The sequence below is a fragment of the Suillus clintonianus genome (genome assembly GCF_016758775.1).
Source record: "Suillus clintonianus strain FC179 chromosome Unknown DEU56scaffold_1, whole genome shotgun sequence".
NCBI classification, from domain to species: domain Eukaryota; kingdom Fungi; phylum Basidiomycota; class Agaricomycetes; order Boletales; family Suillaceae; genus Suillus; species Suillus clintonianus.
The window spans coordinates 104,989-126,896 of record NW_024539225.1 but is presented as its reverse complement, the minus strand read 5'-3'; the positions used below and the strand labels follow the sequence as shown (position 1 = coordinate 126,896).

Genomic DNA, 21,908 nt, shown 5'->3' with positions numbered 1-21,908 from the left:
AAAAGCCGTCAGTTTTTAAGCTCCGATCATCAAAAACGGCAGGTGTCACGATATGTCACGAAAGTGCTCCGAACTTTGTTCATTCACAAGTACTGCATTGAACAAATATTGCCTGGAATTCGTTATGTGAATGATGCACATGAAAGCTATGTACGTTTGTTGTGAAAAGACACGACACCGCAGACGAGCATCGCTTTCATGTCTACGTCAAGTATCTCCTTATGGACTACAATCTCTATGACTCTCATGTTCCGGGACTAGTTTACAGTACGAGCTATGAGTCCAATATGTATCACATGGTGTTCGTTAGATCCTTTCAATCGACCAGCCCTCCCATCCTTCCCTTTTCCCAATACGCGGTCCTTCCTTCAACTTGAGCTCGACGTCGTCCAATTTGGCCATGATTTTCGCGGTAATCACAGCTGCAGCTGGTGGTGCCCAGCTTGCCGCTACGCATTTCAGCTTTCCGTGCCCGAAGGCATACAGCTGGTCCCTCTTTGGACCGGAAGGGCTCGCGTGGAACCGCATAGGATTGAAGGACTCAGGGTCGCTTCCGAAGAGAATAGATTTCTGCGCTTCTTCGACGTCCGCTACATCCAAAGATGGAACGAACGGCTTCTTCCACCATGGGACGACCACAGAGCGGGTGATGTGGCGAGTCGGGGGGTGGAGTCTGAGAACCTCACTGATGATCGCCTCTACGCTAGGCCCTTCGGTGGCAAGGGCGCGGAACTGATCATCAGTAGGGTTCTCGTTATATGAGATGAATGCTTCGCGTAGCAGGCAATTGCGGTTAGAATAAACCACCGCAGTTGCTGCTACGCGCCACATTGTCTCGTACGCGGGGATGATGAGGTTGAGTGGATTGGTTCGGTCTGGAACCCATCTGACGATGTGATCGTTGATGCGATCGAGCACATCTGTAGGCTGAGCAATGCTCGATTTGGATTGTGCCCAACGCTCATTGATGGCTTTGGTGACGAATGCCACGTCTGCTGGGTCAAGATCTTCGATATCCGTACCCAGCAGGCCTGCCAAGACGACACTGAACGTGACAGATTGCACAAAGGTGGCGAAGTCGAGACTCTTTGCGTCAAGGAACCTGTTTACGCAGGTTTCGGTGACATCAACGAGCCTCGACCATCCATCTTTCGCGGTGACGGTGGTGATCAAAACTTTCGCTTCGCGAGTGAAGGCGTCATGGACGCCTGGATCATCACTGACGAATGTGCTGGAGATACCGAGCGCCTTTACAAGGCGCTGGTTGGGTATGGAACGTGCGCGTAATAACGCGGACATGGGGAGCTCAGGTGGACTCAATATTGTCCTGACGGCGGGGACACTTGTGTGTACCCTTGTCTTTGGGGTCATGAATGCTTTGGCGAGGGCTACCGCGACGGCAACGGCAGCGGAGGAAAACAATATGATACTAGCGTGAGGCATTGCGAATGTCAACTGGAAGAACTCGATTCACCTGTTGCCTCAGTATTTATCCTGGTGGCTGGTATGATCTATTCTCCGCTAGCTTTCGAACCACATGCGTGTAACCTTACATTGAGTTCAACACGTTTGTGACTCGAATTCCCATTCCATGCGATCTTTCTCAAAAGATGTTTTAATAGCCGCAGCACGCTCACGCGCCTGTCCAAGTGGGCGCACTTTCAGGGGAACCTTCATTTGTTGTTGCTGTAAATTCAGCCTTGGACTTTCCCGTCAGCGAAACTCTCACGTAACGGAGCTTCCTTGGCGTATTGCCCGCAGCAAGGGCGTCTGTGGTACGTTCTGGTATCTTCCTCCGCAGCACGCAATTGTCACTTGACTATAGTCTCCTGGGGGTTCTGCTGATCCCTAACCTATTAACACGAGGCCAGCTGTGCAAAGAAGCAGTCTAGCTCTATACAGCCATACTCGGTTTCATAATCAGCGCCCCCTTCCCAATTGTTCGCGGCTTTCACGTCAGACTTTCTGTGGGCCCATAGGAGTCAGACCATTTGCCTGTAAAGGGATACACGGTGGGCGTGTTTGAGGCTCTATGTACAATCCAGGAATACTGCTGCGGTAATGGTCACCGTGAAGATAAGCATCAGCGCTCAGCGTTTACATACTCCCCCCCCCCTCCACGTCAAAAAGCTATGGTACCTCCACAAGTCAGCCCCGCATCCAACTCGGATTTAGTCTGACCCATCTACCAAATAGATCCAGCAAGCGCTGACAAGTCGCGGTCGTCAAAAAATAGAACAAGGGAGTCATTATTAAGTCCGCCTTATCGGAGGCGCCGCGCTGCGGAGCGCTGGAATCTGTTGGAATCTGAGAGTCATGTATGTAAAATATGTCTTCTCTATTACATAGCCATACTAGAGCAGCCGGGATGTTGAAGACAGGAAGTAATACTTCCTGTGCCGTCATCCAATCCCCTGCGCTTATCCATTGATTACTTGTTGTGTCTCTTGAATATGATCTAGGATCCTGCCAATGAGGGAGACGTGCTAGAGTTGAGAAACGCGTCCTCTTGCAGTGATATATTGTATTCGCTAACGGGAATACCCAGTTTCAACATGATCTGAAAAGGTACAAGGGTATATCGTAGATCTGCAATGTGCATGCAGGACGCAAGCATCTGGATGTTTATCACGATCCTATGTATCTAACTCCATATAGACACACCGCTATCAAAGGCTGCGGATCAACCTTGAAGTCAGTATGCTCCAGTCAGCTCACTCTGCTTCAGATTCCTCACTTTCCTCTTCTAATCCAAAGATAGCCCATAGCACTCCAGCCTGCCCAAACGGCCTCTCCATGCCCAACAGGGTACTTGCCGCTTCATATCTGTTCTCCGGTTTCCTCACTTCCTCACATAGTTTCGCGTATGCCTTTGTCACGCGAGCCAGAGATACGCGGTGGATGGTGGAATGCAGAAACGGTGATGTCAACGCTGATAGGCGCGGTGAATGCACAACCTCGGGGCTGGAGAGCCATAGAGAGAATCTCGCAAGGGCGGGCTGCAGCTGCAGCGCAGGGAGCACATGGGAAAGCGGATCCTATAATCGAGTTTTAGACATGCATGAATTGTGAATAACACACTGAACTTACCGAAAGTGACTTGGACTTGATGGTGGCGACAATGTCATATAAAGAGGCATCTCTGAGGATGTTCTCGTACTGTATTACAGCTAAGTGAACTTTGTGACAACAAAAAGAAATAAACCTACATGCTCGTCCTCCAAAAGCCTCACCCTTTCGTCGATTTTTTCTTGAATGGTACGACATTTCTCCGAAGTAAACTCGAAAGCCTCCAGCACATTCTACTTTGATCAGCCAGCTGTAAATAGAATGCGACAGGTGCGGAAACTTACTTGGAGATAACACCAACAATTAAGCACGAACACCGCCCGATCCCACTGCGGGCGATACCTCGCCTTCTCCTCGGCAGCAGCGGTACACATGTCCATGGCAGGATCGAGCATCACATCTAGAATGCGGTTGAAGGTTTGTCCAGGCTCTGGAGTGGTGTCATCAAGAAGGGATGAGTCATAAACCTGCATGATTTCGCGGAGCAGCTGTGCATGCTCTAGAATCGGGAGCGGTGGGGTCAAAGATGGGTCGTCTGGGTCCTGGTAATCGCTTTAAATAATTAAACAATTTATAGTAAATAACTCACCAAGGGAATTCTTAGGAGCGCACGGCCATGGGCCTCGATAGCATCGAAGAAGACCTTGTAGCTCACCTCTGTGATTCTACCAAGAAGAATGAGTATGCGCGCAAGTGAGCAAGAGCAAGCAACATACTCGCTCAGAGTCGTCGATAGAAGAGCATCCTCCCCGATAGTACGCCGCATCGTAAGCATGTAGTATTGGAGTAGATTCGCAACTTTGTACGAGACAATGCTACTTTCTTGCGAACGCACAGTCTGCTGCACGCGCACCTGTGAACATATGTGAGACCAATTTATTGTATCACGGATGACCGACAGACCTTGAGCGGCACGCACAACTTCGTTACTGCAGAGTTAAGCAGTTCCTTGACCCACCCCTCTTCTTCACTCCCTCCATACGTCCGAACAGCGCCAACCATTCTCCTTGCTCTGCCTTCATCTTCTTGCCCCCCACCAAGCCCAAACAGGCTTTCCAGAAATTCACATTCTGCAGCGATAGCCTGGTGAACCCACGCAAGCATATCACCAACGTATCTGATGGGATCGTGTGCGTGCAATTCAATAGGACGCGGAAGACCTGACGGGCCACCGCGAGTCAATGCGTCCAAGAATGCACTCAGCAGACCTGTTTGGCGGGCCTGCGTCAGGAAAGCAAGAGCTTCGCTGTGAACGTATATTGAAGAGAGACTTAGAATCCACCAATAATGGGTACATACGAGAGCAACTCTGGACGCTGAGAGAGGCGGCAAATAGCTTGTTGCATGGTCGAGTCAACCTCCAGCTGAATGTCGCGTCCCAGCTGACGGAATTCAAAAGAACACCAGCGATATATCTTCTCGTATCCTTGTTCAAGGTAGGAAGAAGTGGACACCATGATGTCCAGTCTGCAAGAGCGCTATTCACACAACATCACTGGAGGTCACAGAACGCTACTTACCCAGCCTTTGTCGGTCCTTCTTCGCCTGACATGAGTACTCTGCAGTCATTACGGATATGCTCTGTCTTGTTCATTGCCTCGAAGAAGCGGGGGCCAATGGGGATGTCCCGCGAGGTTATAGCTTCAGCCTCTTCATCACTGAGCGTGAAGCGGTTTAGGAAGAGCATGACAATAGATTTGCGCATCTCAACCTCCTCCCTGTATTATCGATCAGTAGAAATACCATCCAAGGCACAAAAATCACACCTCTCACTCCTCAAGCTCTCCGCACGATCAAGCAAAGACCGGCTGGCCTCACTAGATAGCCTCAGCTGAGTCTCCGCTTCGTCACAGGCAATGCGCATGGCAGCGACGTGATTCTGCAGCTCATCAAGCTTCTACAGCTTGGTTAGACGATTCTCGATGATACATCTGACCAACACACACTTGATCCACTTCGCTGAATGCTTGAAGAAATTGTTGGCTTCCTTGTGCAAGTTTGTTCTCCAGATCTCGACGAAGATTCTTGCGTGCCCTTGACGCGGTCTCGTTCAGACCTTCCCTGTGGTCCTCGACGGCTAGCCCGACGTCTGCATCATCATCATCACTCCAATCATCGTCCGAGTCTGGGCCGTCAGTCTGTACTTTGGAATCTGATACCGGTGCTGTAGACTGAGTGCCATACAGTTCTGACAGGGTCCGAAGCGCTTCTGTCGTTGCTTCATCTGTGAAATTCGTACCCAAGATTTTGCGCAGGCGAATTGTTATTGGATTCCGAGTCTGCGACGCAGAAACTGGGGTGCCTGCATTTCGAGGCGGGACAGACAAGAAACTGGGTGGAGGTGCAGGTGAGTGTGCTTGAACGGACATACGGTTTCAGCTCGGCAAAGTCACACATATGAAGTCCGTCATGATTCATTTCTAAGTGGCAATTTCATGAAAGTTTCTTGCCTGTTCATCGAACCAAAACATTCATGCTGCAAATATAGCGTTCATTGGCAAAGGCATCGATGAGTATACCTAACATAGAACGTAGCAAATGATAAAGTCTAATGTATTACTATCGAGAAACCCGCTGATCAGTAGTGGTGCACCTCCTCGCGCTCACGACCACGCATGGATGCTGGCTCCGTACCCTTGTAGTAGATGTCTGTCCAGAGGTCCTTAGTCAATGGCTCAGGGGATTGTTTAGCCTCCTCGACAGCCTGGTCAACCTCAGCCTTGGCGTCCTTGTCAAGTTGCTACGTGAACATGATTGTCAATATAATTCAATGAGAAGCGAGTTCCGACAGACCTTGAGCTCCTGCTCGGTGGCAAGACCCCACTCCTCGATGTAGCGCTGGAGACCGCGGATAGGATCCTGTGTACTACGCATCCGCTGAACCTCCTCACGGGTACGGTAGGTGGTACCGGGGTCGGACATCGAGTGACCGCCGTAGCGGTAGGTAACGAACTCCATGAGAAGTGGGCCATTGCCTTCCGTTACCCACTTGCGAGCATATTGCACAGCGTGCCTGGAGGCAATGATATCCATACCGTTAACCTGAAGACATTCGAAGATAAGTGAATATTCGAGCCCGACAAGGAAGAGACAAAATGTGTTTACCTGGAGACCGGGGATCTTGTCACCACGAGTAAAGTATTCGGTGTTGGAGGAACTGCGCTCGGCAGAGGTACCCATTCCGTATTTGTTGTTCTCACAAACGAAGACAGCAGGAAGACCCCAAAGTTTAGCCTATGTACAATTATTTTGATCAGATTGAGCTCATCCATTACTCAAAATACCCATACCATGTTAAATGCTTCGAAGACTTGCCCTTGGTTACTTGCACCATCACCATAGAGAGCAAATGTTGCGGTGTTCTTGTCAAGGTACTTTTGAGCGAATGCGATACCAGCTCCTACGGGTACCTGAGCACCGACGATACCGTTGCCACCAAAGAATGAGGGAGTGAAGATGTGCATAGAGCCACCCTTGCCGTGAGACATGCCGGCCTGGCGACCAAGAAGCTCAGCAATAACACCCTTAATGGTGCCGCCACGCATGACAGCGAAAGGGTGACACCGGTATGCAGTGATAACACGGTCTTCAGGCTTAATGCCGTACTCAAGACCAACAGAGACAGCTTCCTGGTTGCATGGTCAGCAATACTATGCTATTCAATCGAGAACACTAAATACCTGGCCAATAGCCAAATGGCAGAAACCGCGAATAAGCTTAGCCTTGTAAAGGGCATCAGCAGCCATCTCCATCCGACGCATCGTTTGCATGTCCTTGTACATTTTCAGGAGCTCATCCTTTTTGACCTCAACCTCAAGAGATGGAGTCTCGCATTGATATGAGCGGAAGGACTCTTCATGGAGTTTCACGGTGAATGGTTTCGAGTGGTCCTCGATGGTGTCTTGCAGTTGAGTGGTGTCCGCGGACGTCTGAATGGCTCGCGCAAAGGCAGGCTGTGAAAAGAAAGACCCACAAAGTCAGTTTTCTCATCGAATGATATAGGGAGATTAACTGGACTGACGATACGGCGAACAGCAGGACGGAACCGTGCAAGAGAGGCCATTGCTGAGGACGGCGACGACGACGAGAATGAGGGAAAGGAAAAGAGCTTGGAAGAGAGGGTGGACGTGTCTGAACCGACGAGGGAGACGCGAACTTTGACCTCCCAAAATTGACTACGTAATTCGGGCTCGCGCGGAAGGAAATATTCTGTCGTACACAGCCACAATCCACACCATATCCAGGAATAAACCGAATGCGGCCGCCTGCAACTGACGATTGTATGGCACGATCCAACGCATAATAGATTGAATATTCCACCTCGTCTCACTTTTTTTCGTTATCGTGCATCTCTTGAAGACTTGGACGCTCAGGCTCAACATTCTGACTTTAGCTCGCGAATTATTCTGGTCGTTTAACATTGGTCTTATCAAAGTCGTCACGTCCCTTTTCGTGACATTGCTGGTGAGAGTTGTCGTGCGCGCCATGTGAGTTGGTTTGCAAGCCAGCTGGCGCCCGGTTCGGGAGACATTAGATCACATTGGTCATGGGGTCGACGGAGTTCCATAGCAAGTCTATTCCTCAAAGCCGTCGATGCAGTAGCACTGGCCAGTATTATTGATAGTCACCGAACGTTGAAGCTTCACGAGTGAAAGTAGTGAATTGAGATGATCCATTGCGCATAATAGCAAACACATTAAGCCTCTCGCCGGGTAGGCAGGCACTGTCAATATACAGAGTCCGCCTGAGAACAGATCTATGCATTATATATGTTCCAAGTCTGATAATCGGAAGTTAACCCACGTCCTATGAGCTGTGCATAACATGGACTTACTTTGCGCCACAGAAGGCCCCAGTGGTCATTGATTGGTCCATCAATACCCCATGCCATTGCCCTGAACCACCAGAAGTTTCCGATGATCAAGAATGCGCAAATGCCGAAAGCAACACGCTTTGTGCTGCTCTTCCAGCGTGCGGAGAAAATGAAGTGGTCAAGAAGGTGAGCGAGCATGAGAACGGAAAAGTAGAGAGTGGGAAGCTGTTCGATTGGTTAATAGACGCTTTCTGACTTTAATACAGCCACATACATAGTGATGGACATATGTGACACGGCCCATGATAAAGAACGGGACTGAAGAGCGGTTGTGAGTCCCTAAAGTGAACAAAGATGTTCAAGACTCACAATAATGCAAGAACCATCCAAAACCAGCAATTTTTCCAACATACAAGAAATGATCCCATTGTTCTGAAACGACGAGTTAACGCATACTTGCTATGTATATGGAAAGCGAGCTTACGAGGAGTCATGTCAACGTACTTGCGTTGGTGGCGCAGTAGGTATACGCCGAGGGCAATAACAGAAGCTATCAGGCTGACTGTACCGCCCCACCAGATCACAGGCGTGCCAAGAAGGTAGTACTTTGGTTGGTTGTCGCCCCAGCCACACATTCTGAGGCCTAGCCGCATCCAAGGCCAGTCGGTGGGACTTGACGCAAGGATATCTTCCTTATCCGGATCGGGGACAAGTGCATTGTTGGAAGTCATCATGGCCACATTAAGATGCCAGAAATCACGAAGGAAAGGCGACCTATAAAATTTCGCATCGCCCAGAGGTACTGAAACACCAACGTCAGAGCCATATCGAAGAAAATGGCACTGTGGCTCACAGCGGTCGTTCCAGTGACTCTCCACGTTCCAGTACGTGTGCATGTCATCTGGGTCGTTCTCCTTGATGCAACTGACTTCAAGCTGTTTGAAGCCCCACTGAGGTAGAACTGCATTCGCAGCATACAGGTAGCATCCTAGAGCCTGGTGTTTGAACCGCAATCTGGTTGTGAGGGAATGGATTCTCGTCACGTGCTCCTTGGTGCCCTGTTTGATATCATCGACGACCTCGACCACCCAATAGTCGTGGAAATCTCCAACAGTTGAGTTACCATAGCAAGAGACTTCGTTGTTAAGCTTCGTAACAGGCGCTGCCACCGTGTGCGAGTGCAAGTGTCTTGTTGTCGGTACATGCTGCAATCGGATGACGTCACCGTCCTGGAGGAACTGTAACTCGCCGTTTGGGTTGTATTCAGGCGCTTCCCAAGTGGGAAGGACAGTCCAATGGTTGTTGTCATCTTTATAGTGGTAGCAAGTAACCTGCTGCTGGCCTGAACCGACGGGATAGGTTTGAACGTGGGAGTGCAGGAGACCTCCACCCCAGCCCATGCCTTTCAAGGTAATTTTTGAACCGATTGCAATTTCTGGGTGTCTAATCAATGTCATTATTCCGATGTGAGCAAAGAATCAAACCAACCCCGTGGATTCTTGCCAAATTCGTTGCCGACCAGGTGGGCTTGGAACAGCGAACTCATCGTAGAGTCGCCAGGACCCGAGTGATTGAGGATCAGGAAATGCAACTTGAAGGACAGCATATATACCAGGATGGGGAGGATGATTAGGCAGACCACGCGAGCTGCCCAGTGTCGAATTTGATCTCGCTGTTGAAAGTATCAGCTTATAGGAGCGAATTCATGAAAGTAGCCAGCCTGACATTGGACATGCGAAGATCCCCGAACTTCTCCCAGAGATCCTCGATGGTGTACAAGCCAACCACAGCGGTCACGAATAATCCAATCCATTTGACACTGATATACATTAGTGAGGGCGCAATTGGGAAACGAGGAAGATGCCAGACCTCGTCACACATCCGATGGATATACCTGTAAATGCAAGCCACATCCACCAGTCGAAAGAGAATGACCTGTTACGAGTGTGAGCATCAAGCCGCATGTATGACGTGTAACACATACTGGTATTGTTGATTATGAAATTTGGTGAGCATAAAGACCGTAGTGAAAGTGAAGAAGAGGAGCATGGAATCCAGTAAAATAAACCGCGATATACACAACCAGGCAACATCTGCAGGCAGAACATGAAGCATCGGCGATGTTTACTTGTAGACCTGACACTCACCGCACAGAACCATAAGCGCAACCAGATGGCAAGACCATGAGCTCATTCCCAACTCAACCGCTGTATACCAACCCAGCGGAACCAAGGCCACACCGAAAGTCGCCATCATAACCCGCATAGCCACGTACGGGACATTTTCGTTGTACACTTCTCCGCTTTTAAACTCGAAGTGCCCATTGTAACCCGACAGTAAACCCGCAAGGCCGACAAGCATCTTCCCGAGCGGAGGGTGAACGTCGAAGTAAAACTCGCGTTTGAGGTAATGCGACCCGAACTTGCCAAAGTGCGCTTCGTCCCAAACAACGGTGTTGGCATGACCTATTTTGTGGAAGCGGGTCCAACACGAGAGCAGAGTGTAGATGACAGGCGGGAGGTGCTCTAGGTTCTGAGATATGAATTCGCTCTGGGCGGATGTTCAAAGTCAGGATGTGCAGCACCTCACAACAGTGAGAGGTACGTACTATCGAAGTCGGAGGGGGAGGAGGAGGCCTGTGAACACGACCACTGCTGACACGGCCTCTGGCAGGCTTTAGTTTTGAGTACACATCTTTTCCGCCGTTGTCGTAGTGCATTTCACTTTCATGCTCATCACCGCTCATAAACCCGCCGCTGCTGCCGGGTCCTCTAGCTACCCTCCGCCTTGTCGACGTATCCTCGTTCATGTGGTGTAACGGCAATGATTCTTCGTATTTGTAGTTCTGAGCGGTGTTGGAGTAAGATGGATGCGTGGCAGGATAAGGAATTTCTTCAAATTCAGAAGACGTGCGTAGAGGTGTGCCGGGCGGTGTACCAAAGTCTATTTGGACTTGAGGGGGTCTCATTTGCCCTCTACAGTATTTTTTTCTGACCGAACAGGACCTATGGAGCCTTTGGGAAGTTGAAACTTGACGGTCCTGCGTAAGTGATGAGCTGGCCTTGGTTTACGCGTTCCTGAAGTAACCTTACAACCAGTAACTATTAAAGCAGTGCCTATTGATGGGACACTGCGGGTATCGCGGATTCAGATTCCCAAAAGCTTGTGCGTTCAGATACAGAAACACTTCCAATAATTAGATAAAAGCACAAGTTCGTATCAATGATATGAGCACAACTACTTTTTACGACAAACGATGATACCAGCTAACAAGATGATTCAAAGCAGGCATGCATATTTTATATAACGTGTCTTTGGTATTGAGCTGTATGATCAAGCAATGTCAGGCACAAGTAGCAACCAAAAAGACATGGAGACTGCTCACCAGCAACCATAGCGTGGTCACGCTCGTACGGCTCGAGTGTAATTTGTTCAATAGGCTTGAACTTGTTTTCTCGTAGTTTTTGTACTTCCTGCACAAAAACGGCGGAGGGTGCTGCTGTTGAATCTATACAGCTAGCTTTGATGGAGATGACCACATGGCCACCATCTTTGAGGAAGAACTGCGCATTGTGGATGACAATACGTGCTTGATCGGGTTGTGCAACGTCTGCGAATATAACGTCTACAGTTGACACCAGCATGCGGTACCTGTTAGGAAGGCGGGCGTCCTCCACGATGGCTATAAAAACATTGTTCTCTTCAGCTGCAGCCTGCGGGTTGAAAACACTTACGAATGACGTTTGTTCGCTTTTTTGCCATATTAATCAAATCACGCCCTGATCGTGGCGAGAATTCAACAGCATATACAACACCTTCCTAGAATCATGTTCAACCAGGACTGTTAAAAGATGAAGAGCGCGACTTACGGGACCAACAATATCTGCTACGTGACTGACACTCGTGCCGCTGGCAGCACCGAGGTATAGAACCTTCTTTCCAGGTTCAATGAAAATCTTATCCATACCGCCCAATACACCTGCTGCCAGCTTACTCCGGAAAGGATTCCATACTCGATACTCGACCTTTGTGTCGTCGACACCACCCTCTATGGATATCCGCTTTTCGCCATACACACTTTCTCCCGGGACAAGGTTCTTCGTGACAAGCAGATGGTCTTTCCCCTTCGCGATGAAGACACCTGGGTGTCTATGAGGCTCGAGAATAACCTTCGCACCGCCCCTGGCTCCACCACCGGGGCCTCCACGGCCACGACCACCACCGCGACCTCCTCCGCCACGACCACCGCGACTGTCTCCACCTCGCCCACCACGACTTTGGAAGCCTCCACCACGACCACCACCTGAAGAGATTCAAAAAGGAATGATACAAAGTGAAATACCAACGTACCACGACCACCTCCCCTACCTCCCCCGCGTCCACCAAAACCTCCCCCACGTCCACCTCCCCCTCCCCCTCTACCAAATCCACCGCGATTTCCTGATGCTCCTGGAAGTTTTAGATTAGACACCGAATACCATAGATAGATTCCTCAATCAACATAAAAGATGTACACATACCAAATGCCATTACAAGTTGTGCAAATGACTTTGCAGTTGCCTTGCAGTGTGGTCTTCAAAATTTTCTGCAAACCTTGGTTCGTGCCTGTTTGTGCTTGATCGGTATATACTGTGACTTTCATCACGCTTTAGTCACGCTCGGGTAAGCATCAGTAAACAAGTTCAATTTGATCTCTGTACATCGGTGTACGAACAATAAAAGATCTTGTCCATGCCCTTCAAGTTCTCTTCTCTGCTTTCTGCACAGCGGTCTTGATGGAATGCAACGGACTTGATGTACCCCTTGGACTTGAGTCACGACTTGGCTGTCATTTCGAATATTTTTTTCCGGTTGGCGCGTTACTACCCAGCTACTGCTGTACGGAGTTTAACTTGAAGACGGGCTTGCAGGCGTCCACATTAGCCACTGCCGTAGAACGTGCCCATTGCTACTCCGGTCCTCGATAAATTCCTGCCTCTCGAGCCAGATCAGGAACTGATGGCGGTGGGGGGGGGGTTCATTCGCTAGTGTATTTAACTTCCTCATGACCCATATCCAGTGGTCTGTTCGCCTGCAAAAGGCCTTACAAGGACCCATCCACCGTCTGTGTGAATGTCTAGACGGTAGTGTCGTGATGCATCCTCACCGTCGTAGTGCTCAAACCGAAGCCCTCGAGAATGGCGGATTGCAGGACGCAATTTGGTGCCCCCAACAATTCCCGTGCCACCATTCACTGGGACTAATCCACGGCTTCTCCCTACAACGCATGGGCACTGGTAAGTAGTGCATCATTCATGCCATGGTCCTGACTTTTGTGCTTGGGATTCCCATGCCGTATACTTCATGTCCAACATAGGAGCCCCGAGAGGTCCCGTAGACTCAGTTGATTACCAAGGTTTGTCCACATCAACATTGCTCATCTCCGAGTGCTCGGTGAGCAACTTTTGTGAGATTCCTCGATGGTAATTTCACGACACAAAGCCACTGACGGGCGAGCTGCTGACCTGCAGGAGTTCGCCTTGTCCGAGTCCACATGGACACTCCAGTCCAGTCGGCTGCCCCTGAAATCCGCCCGGAACGAAACACAAAGTGCCGGTCAACTTACATATCTCATCTCGCTTTCGTCCTCTGATCAGACGGGCAAAGGTCAAGTAAAGCAACTACTAGTTTACACAAAAAAGTATAAAGAGCTCTGCGCCCAACATCAATGTAGGAACAAATTGTTAAACTAGTTTATTATGAATGTGGGACGGAGCGCTGATGGTGCTCGGTACCACGCATGAATCATACCAGACCCACTCCTTCTGAGCCATTCTAGAGCACATCCACAACGCTAGATTCGCCTCACTGAACGGCCATTCAAAACTTGCCCCATAGGCGTCCGAGATGGAGGTATCGCGCCACGAGGAGCAATACAACACCAAATATAATGCTGCTACCTGAGCAAGGTCGATTATCACTCAAAGATCGCGCGTGTCATAAACTTACCTGCATAATAACCCGCAGCAGCGAACCCTCCTGTCGCGGTACTGATGACGCCCGATATCGGAGTACCCGCAATGCCTCCAAAAGCAATTAGAGACATGAACATTCCCACTCGACGCCCCGCGTCTTCCATCTGTCCCATTGCCACAAGAGGTGCAGAGTACAGAGATACATATGCTCCGAGGGAGAACCTGGGCGGGTGAGTCGAGTAGCTAGCTGTGAATAAGTGCAACACGTACCCGTAAATGGCGGCTATTGCAATAAGCTGGGATTCGTTTTTAGCAAATGGCCAGGCAATTGTCGCGATTCCCGTCATAGCAGTCAGAACTGCCATGGTATTGGTAGCGCCTGTCAAATAATAACTGATATCACCACAGTCCACAACTGTCGAGACTTACCAATTTTATCTGCCATCAGTCCAAATGACACACGTAACGCAGAGGTCGCATTAGCGATCGCGAGTATATAGAACGAAAAATCTTTGGAGACGCCAATTGCTACGGCGCTCACAGAGATATATGTGAGCTCTGATCGAACCAAAATATCAGGAGCCACAATTATGAGCACAACAGGCCGCACCTGTATAAAGACCTAAAAGTATAATAATTCCTGAGATGCAATACATGGTATATGCTCTGTTGTGGAATGCTTTGAGATTAAAGAGTCCCCCATGAACGTTAACGGGCGGAAGCCGTCGTTTCAGTAACTTGAGGGAAATGCGTCAGAGAAAGAAACATCCACAGGTGCTGCCGACATACTACGTTGGCCGTCCCCAGGGTAGCCGCCAGAATGAATCCAAACACACGTACAGTCCATTTAAACCTGAAATTGCATGAGCGTATGTGAATTGCCCCATGATTGATTGAACAAACCCACCCAATTGATGGGATCAAACTTTGTGCCGCTACCGGGAACACGACGCTGCCGAGCGCAGTCCCAACAGTGGTGAGTGACAAAGCAAGGTTGCGTCTCTTGGAGAACCAATGTGACACGATGACGACTACGGGAGTCCACATGATACCACAGCACACTCCTATACCGACACCCTGCGTTAGGAAGAACTGCCAGAATTGAGTGCATTCCGCGGTTAGGAAAGTGCACGCAACGAGGACGCAGCTAGCGGCGAAGAACGGTATTTTAAAGTATCCCAGATCAAACATTCGCCCCGTAGCAAGCGATGGAAGGCACGCGAGCGCGTACTAGCAGGTCAAGTGAGCTTCGCAGGTTTGCTAGAACAAAAACTGAACACGCCTGCGTAGAACCAATCCATGCTCTGGGGAGTGCAATAAATCAGTTATACAAGGTTGCATCAAACAAACTTAGCAACGTACATAGCTGAAGGTGACGTGTGAAGTAGTAGATTTTCCTCGTAATACGCTTGGAAGACCTGAAGGGCAGAACTTTGTAGGAACTGTAAGTGTATGGTGATCAACCTTACTTACACCCCATGAAAGTATAAAACCAAGCCTGGCAAAACCTTCTTGAGCCAAACTAGAGGAAGAAATTAGGAACACTACTTACGTGGAGAACATGACCAATGCGGCACTGCAAATTGTCAATCCGAATACATCAGTGACTAAGTCAATGAATTAAACGTGTACTCGCGCAAACACTACGAGCCATGCCCTTAATCCTCCATCTGGTGCTTCACCAGGTTGTGTTGCAAGCTTCTGAGAACCTTGTTCATTCGGTATTTCCTGGTCAACGACTGCCTTTGTCTCCCACTCATCGTAGGACAAGCTATGTCTGCTTCCAGACGCAGGGTCAATTTGAATGCCTTGGAAGGCTTCTATGCTTAGTGACTTCTCGGACATGGTATCTTCCGCCACTACAAAGAGAAGAGGTCAATCAACGGGGAGAGCAGGGGAAAAGGAACAACTGTACTGGTATGTGCAAATCATGCTGCCGACGTCATGTACATATATCATTCTCCGAGATGCAATGCTGGCTCCTTCGGAGTCTGATGATGATAGTCATTTGCAAAACTTTGAGGGTCACCGTGTCGGGTTGATTTACTCCGTTCGTAAACCGCCACTGAATAATGACACGAATACAAAGACCAAAACGCGTAATTGGACTTGCTGGCTTTCGCTGGCCAAGGAGCTGGATCCCAGGCAGGCCCACTATATCTAGCCTTTGCTTTGCCAATGAAACTGCCAGGACGATTTGAAGGTTATTCCTAATGATGTAGCCTCAAGTGATCAGTTTCGTAGTGAAAAAATTGTGTCGGCAGTTTCGCCTTTTCAGATACTTTATGGATAAACGGCCACGACTTTCAAGCGGGCTAGCTATCGGATGTATAACACAATATAAGACTCACACTGAAGTTGTCAAAGGCGTTCTCAGGCTTATGCCGAGTTACGTGCTACCGTCAGTCACTCATCATCATATCCTGATGCAATTTGAGTCTCCAGCCAGAATAGTGGACCAATATTACCGACATCGCTGGCGCCTCCCCAACGCTTCCCAGATCAACTCGCTGTGTGGTTGAACGGATTGTCACTATCAGTTATGAAACAAGAAGTGGGACGAGAATGCTATAATCTGTACGTCAGCAGAATGGCTTAAAGATACTCCAGGTGACAGTCGCTCCCTCCTTCCCACTCTTCTCTTGATTTTGACCTTGCTGTGTATTGAAAGCTATGTCGGAGAATTCCCCAAGCTTAACGGCTTTCCAGAACGCAGGACTTGCTACTCACATCGAGTTGATTCTACATTCCGCTTGTCATAATAATATTCTCGGTAGATAGAAAACTCGGTGTGAAGTGAGAACTTAGCAGATACTATGGGATGCCTCTCTTGTCACCTTCGTCTGTGGAGGGAGGGCAGGGAGCCGTCGAGTGCGTTTGGTTGGGAGATGGATGTACAGGCGATGGAGGTTCGTCTTCAGTGTCACAGTTGTTTCGAGAGGCGGCGAGAATCATGTGCAGAGCGTTAAAGTTGCCGGACAATTGTTCGTGAATGCTGGAACTGATGAGTTGTTGTAATATATACACTGTCGTCGTTGTCGATCCCAAGGGGCATCCATTTTCAATGTCATGAAGTAGTCAACGACGAAGCTACTACTAGTACTTACATTTGCATTCGCTTCGACATACTTTCAAACTCCGCGCATCAACTTGATCTCGTTGCAAATTCATTCAAGATCTGCATTGGAATACTACGGGATGTGTATGTTTAAGTGCAACAAGGCCCCAAGTCAGCGCTGCACTAGTAATCTATCTAAGGAGCTCTGGCCCCAATGTTCCACCAACAAAAAATTGTTACCTGAGCTCATTATGAATGTAGCATGGAACGTTGATGCTTGGCACCACGCATGAATCATGACGCATCGCAACGCAAGATTCCCCTGACTGAACTACCATTCAAAACTTGCCCCATAGGCGTCCGAGATGGAGGTACCGTGCCACGAGTAGCAATAGAACACCAAATATAATGCTGCCACCTGAGCAAGGTCAACGTCCAATCAAAGATCGCGCGTGCCATAAACTTACCTGCAAAATAACCCGCAGCAACGAACCCTCCTGTCGCGGTGCTGATGGCGCCTGATATTGGAGGACCTGCAATGCCTCCTAAACCAATGAGGGACAAGAACATTCCAACTCGACGCCCCGCGTCATCCATTTTCCCCATCGCAACGGCAGGTATCGAGCACAGAGTTACATATGCTCCAGTGGAGAATCTGGACGGGTGAGTCAAGCATCTAGCAGTGAATAAGTGCAACACGTACCCGTAAGTGGCGGCTATTGCAATAAGCTGGGATTCATTTTTAGCAAATGGCCAAGCTATTGTCATGATTCCCGCTAAAGCAGTAAGGACTGCCATGGTGTTGAGTGCGCCTATCAAACATCAACTGATGGATCATAGTCCACAACTGTCGAGACCTACCAATTTTATCTGCTATCAGTCCAAATGACACACGTAACGTAGATGCCGCATTGGCGATTGCGAGTATATAGAATGCAAAGTTTTTGGAGACGCCAATTGCTACGGCGCTCACAGAGATATAGGTTAACTCTGATGAAACCAAAATATCAGGAGCCACAGCGACGAGTACAACGGTCGTACCTGTGTAAAGGCCTAAGACTATCATAATTCCTGAGATGCAATACATGGTATATGCTCTGTTGCGGAATGCTTTGAGATTAAAGAGTCCCCCATGAACATTGACGGGCGGAAGCCGTCGTTTCATTAACTTGAGGGAAATGCGTCAGAGAAAGAGACACTATAGGTGTTGACAACATACTACGTTGGCCGTTCCCAGGGTTGCTATCATAATGAACCCAAATACACGGACTGTCCATCTAAACCTGTAATGGTATGAGTGTATGTGAATTGCCCCATGAGTGGTCGAACAAACCCAATTAATGGAATTAAATTTTGTGCTGCTACAGGAAGCACGATGCTGCCGAGGGGAGTACCAACGGCGCCGATGGCCATAGCAAGGCCACGTCTCCTGGAGAACCATTGCGACACGATGATGACTGTGGGAGCGAACATGGTACCGGAGCACAGTCCTATACCGACACCCTGCGTCAAGAAGAACTGCCAGAATTGAGTGCATTCCGCGGTTAGGAAAGTGCACGCAACGAGGGTGCAGCTAGCGACGTAGAACGGTATTTTAAAGTACCCCAGGTCAAACATTCGCCCAGATGCAAGCGATGGAAGGTACGATAGCGCGTACTATGAGGATAATTGAGCTTCGCAGGTTAGCTAGAACGAAAATTGAACACGCCTGCGTAGAACCAATCCATGCTCTGGAGAGTGCAAGACATCAGTTATACAAGGTTGCAGCGAACAAACTTATCACCTTACATATTTGAAGGAGAAGTGTGACGTAGAAGATCTTCCTCGTAATACTCTTGGAAGACCTGAGAGGTATGATTTTGTAGAAATGCAGGTGTGTGGTGAAAAATCTTGCTTACACCCCATGAATTTACAAAACCAAGCCTGGTGGAACGTTCTTGAGCCAAACTAGAGGAAGAAATTAGGAACACTACTTACGTGGAGAACAAGACCAATGCGGCACTGCGAATTGTCAATACGAAGACGTCAGTGACTATTTCAATGTACCAAAATGTACTCGCCCCAAAACGATAAACCATGCCTTTAATCCTCCATCTGGTGCTTCACTCGGATGTGTTGCAAGCTTCTGAGAACCTCGTTCATTCGGTATTTCCTGTTCAACGGTTACTATCGTCTTCTGCCCATTGTAAGACGCAGCATCAATTTGAATGCTCTGAAAGGCCTCTATACTCAGTGACTTCTCGGACATAGCTTCTCCTGCCAATACAAAGAGGAAAGGTTAGAACCAACGGAGAGCCAAGGGAAGAGAACAACTGTACTGGTATGTGAAAATCATGCTGCCAACGTTACTTCGTTCATATAGTACTCAGTGGAGCACATAGTTCCTTCCCATAGCTATTTGCAAAAACTTGAGGGCTGGAAAAACTTGTATTCCATTTGTAAACCGCCGCCCCTGGGTGACGCCACGCATATAAGGACCAGAAATATGACATTGCACTCGCTGGCCTTCGCTGGCGGGGGTGAGGAATTGGACCAGATCACAGACCCGGAAACGCTGCTTTTTGCTCCTTGGTAGATCAAAGAAATTAGAGCGGAAAGACTAGATCAACTTTAAATGATTAATCTCGCAGTGAAAAGTATGCCAACAAGTTCACCTTTTCAGAAGCCCCACAGACAAACGCTTGCGACCTTGAAGTGCGCGCTAGTAAGATAGTCGGTAACTGATGTTGCGTCACGGGTGTTGAAAAGTTGAAACTTGAGCTTGAGGCCTAGGCCCAAGAAGGCCAGCAAATCCTATTACTATTTTTGGTGCTGGTGTTTGCATCTTACGGTACCTTACTTGGGTATTACCGTCAATGTTAGTATAGCACGGGTATACCGTGGGCTGCGGGTCCGTCATCGCTCACACTGGCAGTTCGTAGTATCGAGCCAGGATAGTAGATGAACATTGATGTCGCTGGCGCTTCCCAGAGTAACTCGGCGGCCTTATTGAACGGAATCCCAGCAGCCCTCTGTTTTGCAAATAGCTCGGACAAGAAGTCACTGTGGGAAGTAAATACCCTGAAAGTAAACGTGAGAAACCCTGAATGACATAAGATAGGCCTCACACACCACCAACGTCACGTGATGTATTTAGTCACACTGCTGCAATAGTGGTACTCAAAATAAAAATTAGAAATAGTGGTACTCAAAATAAAAATTAGAAATGTTTGAAAGCTCGCTGAACTCTGACTAAGGCTTTCAACTCGTGGCTAAGCGGCTTCCAACACTTCGGCCGCTGGGACTGCGATTGAAGGTCAGGCCGGCATCGCTGGCGGAGTTTCAAACAACCATGCCTCCTTCTCGCCAACGTGTACGCCGTTCTGCACGCTTGAAAGCTAACCCTCTAGTGTGTTGCTCCAGGTCGATGGACGACGAAGGTCCAAACACTCGCGGACCAGCCAAACCCCCTCCAGAACAGCATGTACCCCGCCTGACTATCCAGTGGCAGAGCGACCGTGCTCTTACCGACATCCTCGTCAACCATCTCTCCACGCACCCCGCCGATTGCAGAGTACTTTTCTACTCTGACGGCAAGAAAGCGATGGCTGCCGTTGATGATGGTGCCTCGGGCTCGGACAAGGGGCAGGTGTATGGTACCCTGGCCAAACTTATTTTCACTGACCACCCGAGGTACGGTTACGCGTTCGCCACCAACGCAAAGAAGTTTCGTGACGGAGTCTGCAACCGCATCCAAACGTGAGTCGTTCCCGTTTTTTCTTCCGTTACAAAAAATACTGAAATTTATGTAGACTTAGGGGGAAATACAAGAAACTCAAGGCATCTTTTGACAGTACTGGCGCTGGTGTGATGCCTGGTGAAGGCACGCAAACGAAAAATCTTTTGGGTGAGTCCTCGTTCCTTATTTTCTGGTCCTTAGCTGATGTGTTTCGTAGATGCAGCGCTCTTAGAGCTCCCATGGTATACGGAACTGGATGCCATTTGGCATTCCAATCCGTCCATGGCCGCGAAGACTCACTCATCAAGACCTGGCGTCGATCACGCCGGCGCGTTATATTCCTTGGTTGGACGACATGCTGGGGCTGGTACCCCCATGCAACTTGACACCAGCGCCGGTCCCCCCATGCACATTGATACCAGCGCCGGTCCCCCCATGCACATTGATACCAGCGCTGGTCCCATGCAGTACCCTCAACCGCCTCCTCAATATCCCCCGCCCGATATCCATTCCTTCCAGCACTCCACCCTCGCATTATGGCCAGCACTACTATCCCCCAGCAATGCCTTATGCTGGGGGTTCACATGGTGATCCCTCCATCGATCCAACACTGCAACATCCTGCTCCTGCTCCCGCATTACCCTCCACTGCCCCTTTGCCCTCCGCTGGCCCTTTGCCCTCCACTGGCCCTTTGCCCTCCGCTGCCCCCCTTACCCTCCGCTGCCCCCTTGCCCTCCGCTGTCCCCTTACCCTCCGCTGCCCCCTACAATCAGTCTTCTCAATTCCATCTCCCTGGCCTTCCAACATCAGACGACGACATGGACATGGACTTTCAAGGCACCGGTGGCCCATTGGATGCCCCCCTTGAAGGTGATGAGAGGGCCGATAGCTCTTCCAAAGTCGCTGGGAAGAAGCGACAACTTCCTTCGTCGCCGTCTCCCCCTCCCGATGCTCCCGAACCTTTCGCTATGCCAGCAGCGTCCCCATCATCTGTCTACAACAGCCGCTCGGCATTTGGCCTGAAGAAGCCACCGAGCCGCGGTAGACACCGCAGGCTGCCATTGGAGATCTCTATCAGCACGTCAGCACCTTCGTCCACGACACGCAATACTACCCCGTCGTCGGACTACCTGATGTCCTCGACCCCCCAGACTTCGCTTCCACATAGCGCCGGCGGCTCGAAGAAGAAAAAGGCCAAGTCGGATGTGATGCAGCAGGTTGAGGAGGTGAGGGATGAGATCGCGTCCATGCAATCTGATGCGATGTCGCGCCACGACCACAAACACCAACGCTATC

At 49.4% G+C, this 21,908-nt stretch overlaps 7 protein-coding genes across 7 annotated transcripts; all 7 read right to left on the bottom strand.

Annotated features, from left to right (window-relative positions):
• Positions 1 to 76: 76 nt before the first annotated feature.
• Positions 77 to 1,820, bottom strand: DEU56DRAFT_762719 (uncharacterized protein). Its single transcript, XM_041350749.1, has one exon. It carries the CDS (start codon positions 1,441 to 1,443, stop codon positions 307 to 309), a length of 1,137 nt encoding a protein of 378 aa, XP_041215455.1. The 5' UTR covers positions 1,444 to 1,820; the 3' UTR covers positions 77 to 306.
• Positions 1,821 to 2,560: 740 nt separating this feature from the next.
• Positions 2,561 to 5,458, bottom strand: DEU56DRAFT_841 (oligomeric Golgi complex subunit 6). Its single transcript, XM_041354972.1, has 11 exons — positions 5,016 to 5,458; positions 4,836 to 4,966; positions 4,590 to 4,787; positions 4,369 to 4,536; positions 3,973 to 4,315; positions 3,786 to 3,922; positions 3,659 to 3,734; positions 3,354 to 3,611; positions 3,210 to 3,302; positions 3,091 to 3,159; positions 2,561 to 3,038 (listed from the first exon to the last, which is right to left on the bottom strand). Exons 1-11 carry the CDS (start codon positions 5,436 to 5,438, stop codon positions 2,715 to 2,717), a joined length of 2,220 nt encoding a protein of 739 aa, XP_041215454.1. The 5' UTR covers positions 5,439 to 5,458; the 3' UTR covers positions 2,561 to 2,714.
• Positions 5,459 to 5,539: 81 nt separating this feature from the next.
• DEU56DRAFT_762716 (mitochondrial pyruvate dehydrogenase E1 component beta subunit) lies at positions 5,540 to 7,269 on the bottom strand. Its single transcript, XM_041350748.1, has 6 exons — positions 7,091 to 7,269; positions 6,750 to 7,022; positions 6,360 to 6,698; positions 6,175 to 6,303; positions 5,863 to 6,111; positions 5,540 to 5,809 (listed from the first exon to the last, which is right to left on the bottom strand). The coding sequence occupies exons 1-6, from the start codon at positions 7,130 to 7,132 to the stop codon at positions 5,648 to 5,650; spliced, it is 1,194 nt and encodes a 397-aa protein (XP_041215453.1). The 5' UTR covers positions 7,133 to 7,269; the 3' UTR covers positions 5,540 to 5,647.
• A 421-nt stretch (positions 7,270 to 7,690) lies between these two features.
• Positions 7,691 to 10,984, bottom strand: DEU56DRAFT_772 (glycosyltransferase family 39 protein). Its single transcript, XM_041351503.1, has 12 exons — positions 10,491 to 10,984; positions 10,030 to 10,432; positions 9,867 to 9,975; positions 9,752 to 9,817; positions 9,608 to 9,701; positions 9,371 to 9,554; positions 8,736 to 9,317; positions 8,367 to 8,684; positions 8,252 to 8,314; positions 8,157 to 8,200; positions 7,904 to 8,107; positions 7,691 to 7,849 (listed from the first exon to the last, which is right to left on the bottom strand). The coding sequence occupies exons 1-12, from the start codon at positions 10,848 to 10,850 to the stop codon at positions 7,826 to 7,828; spliced, it is 2,451 nt and encodes an 816-aa protein (XP_041215452.1). The 5' UTR covers positions 10,851 to 10,984; the 3' UTR covers positions 7,691 to 7,825.
• A 197-nt stretch (positions 10,985 to 11,181) lies between these two features.
• DEU56DRAFT_723070 (fibrillarin-like protein) lies at positions 11,182 to 11,994 on the bottom strand (the record flags this gene model as incomplete). Its single annotated transcript, XM_041347755.1, has 3 exons — positions 11,182 to 11,564; positions 11,617 to 11,701; positions 11,752 to 11,994. Coding segments are annotated over 3 exons (711 nt in total), but the record flags the coding sequence as incomplete, so codon positions are not given.
• Positions 11,995 to 13,253: 1,259 nt separating this feature from the next.
• DEU56DRAFT_920624 (MFS general substrate transporter) lies at positions 13,254 to 15,681 on the bottom strand (the record flags this gene model as incomplete). The annotated part of the gene is made up of 10 exons (XM_041358497.1): positions 13,254 to 13,821; positions 13,871 to 14,058; positions 14,107 to 14,215; positions 14,266 to 14,394; positions 14,447 to 14,573; positions 14,626 to 14,689; positions 14,744 to 15,066; positions 15,119 to 15,140; positions 15,199 to 15,278; positions 15,469 to 15,681. The coding sequence occupies 10 exons, from the start codon at positions 15,679 to 15,681 to the stop codon at positions 13,742 to 13,744; spliced, it is 1,335 nt and encodes a 444-aa protein (XP_041215450.1). The 3' UTR covers positions 13,254 to 13,741.
• Positions 15,682 to 16,994: 1,313 nt separating this feature from the next.
• DEU56DRAFT_690 (major facilitator superfamily domain-containing protein) lies at positions 16,995 to 19,410 on the bottom strand. The gene is made up of 11 exons (XM_041347105.1): positions 19,213 to 19,410; positions 18,955 to 19,150; positions 18,872 to 18,895; positions 18,793 to 18,817; positions 18,683 to 18,738; positions 18,603 to 18,624; positions 18,228 to 18,550; positions 18,117 to 18,177; positions 17,756 to 18,062; positions 17,362 to 17,706; positions 16,995 to 17,312 (listed from the first exon to the last, which is right to left on the bottom strand). The coding sequence occupies exons 2-11, from the start codon at positions 19,140 to 19,142 to the stop codon at positions 17,233 to 17,235; spliced, it is 1,431 nt and encodes a 476-aa protein (XP_041215449.1). The 5' UTR covers positions 19,143 to 19,150; positions 19,213 to 19,410; the 3' UTR covers positions 16,995 to 17,232.
• Between the last annotated feature and the right edge of the window lie 2,498 nt (positions 19,411 to 21,908).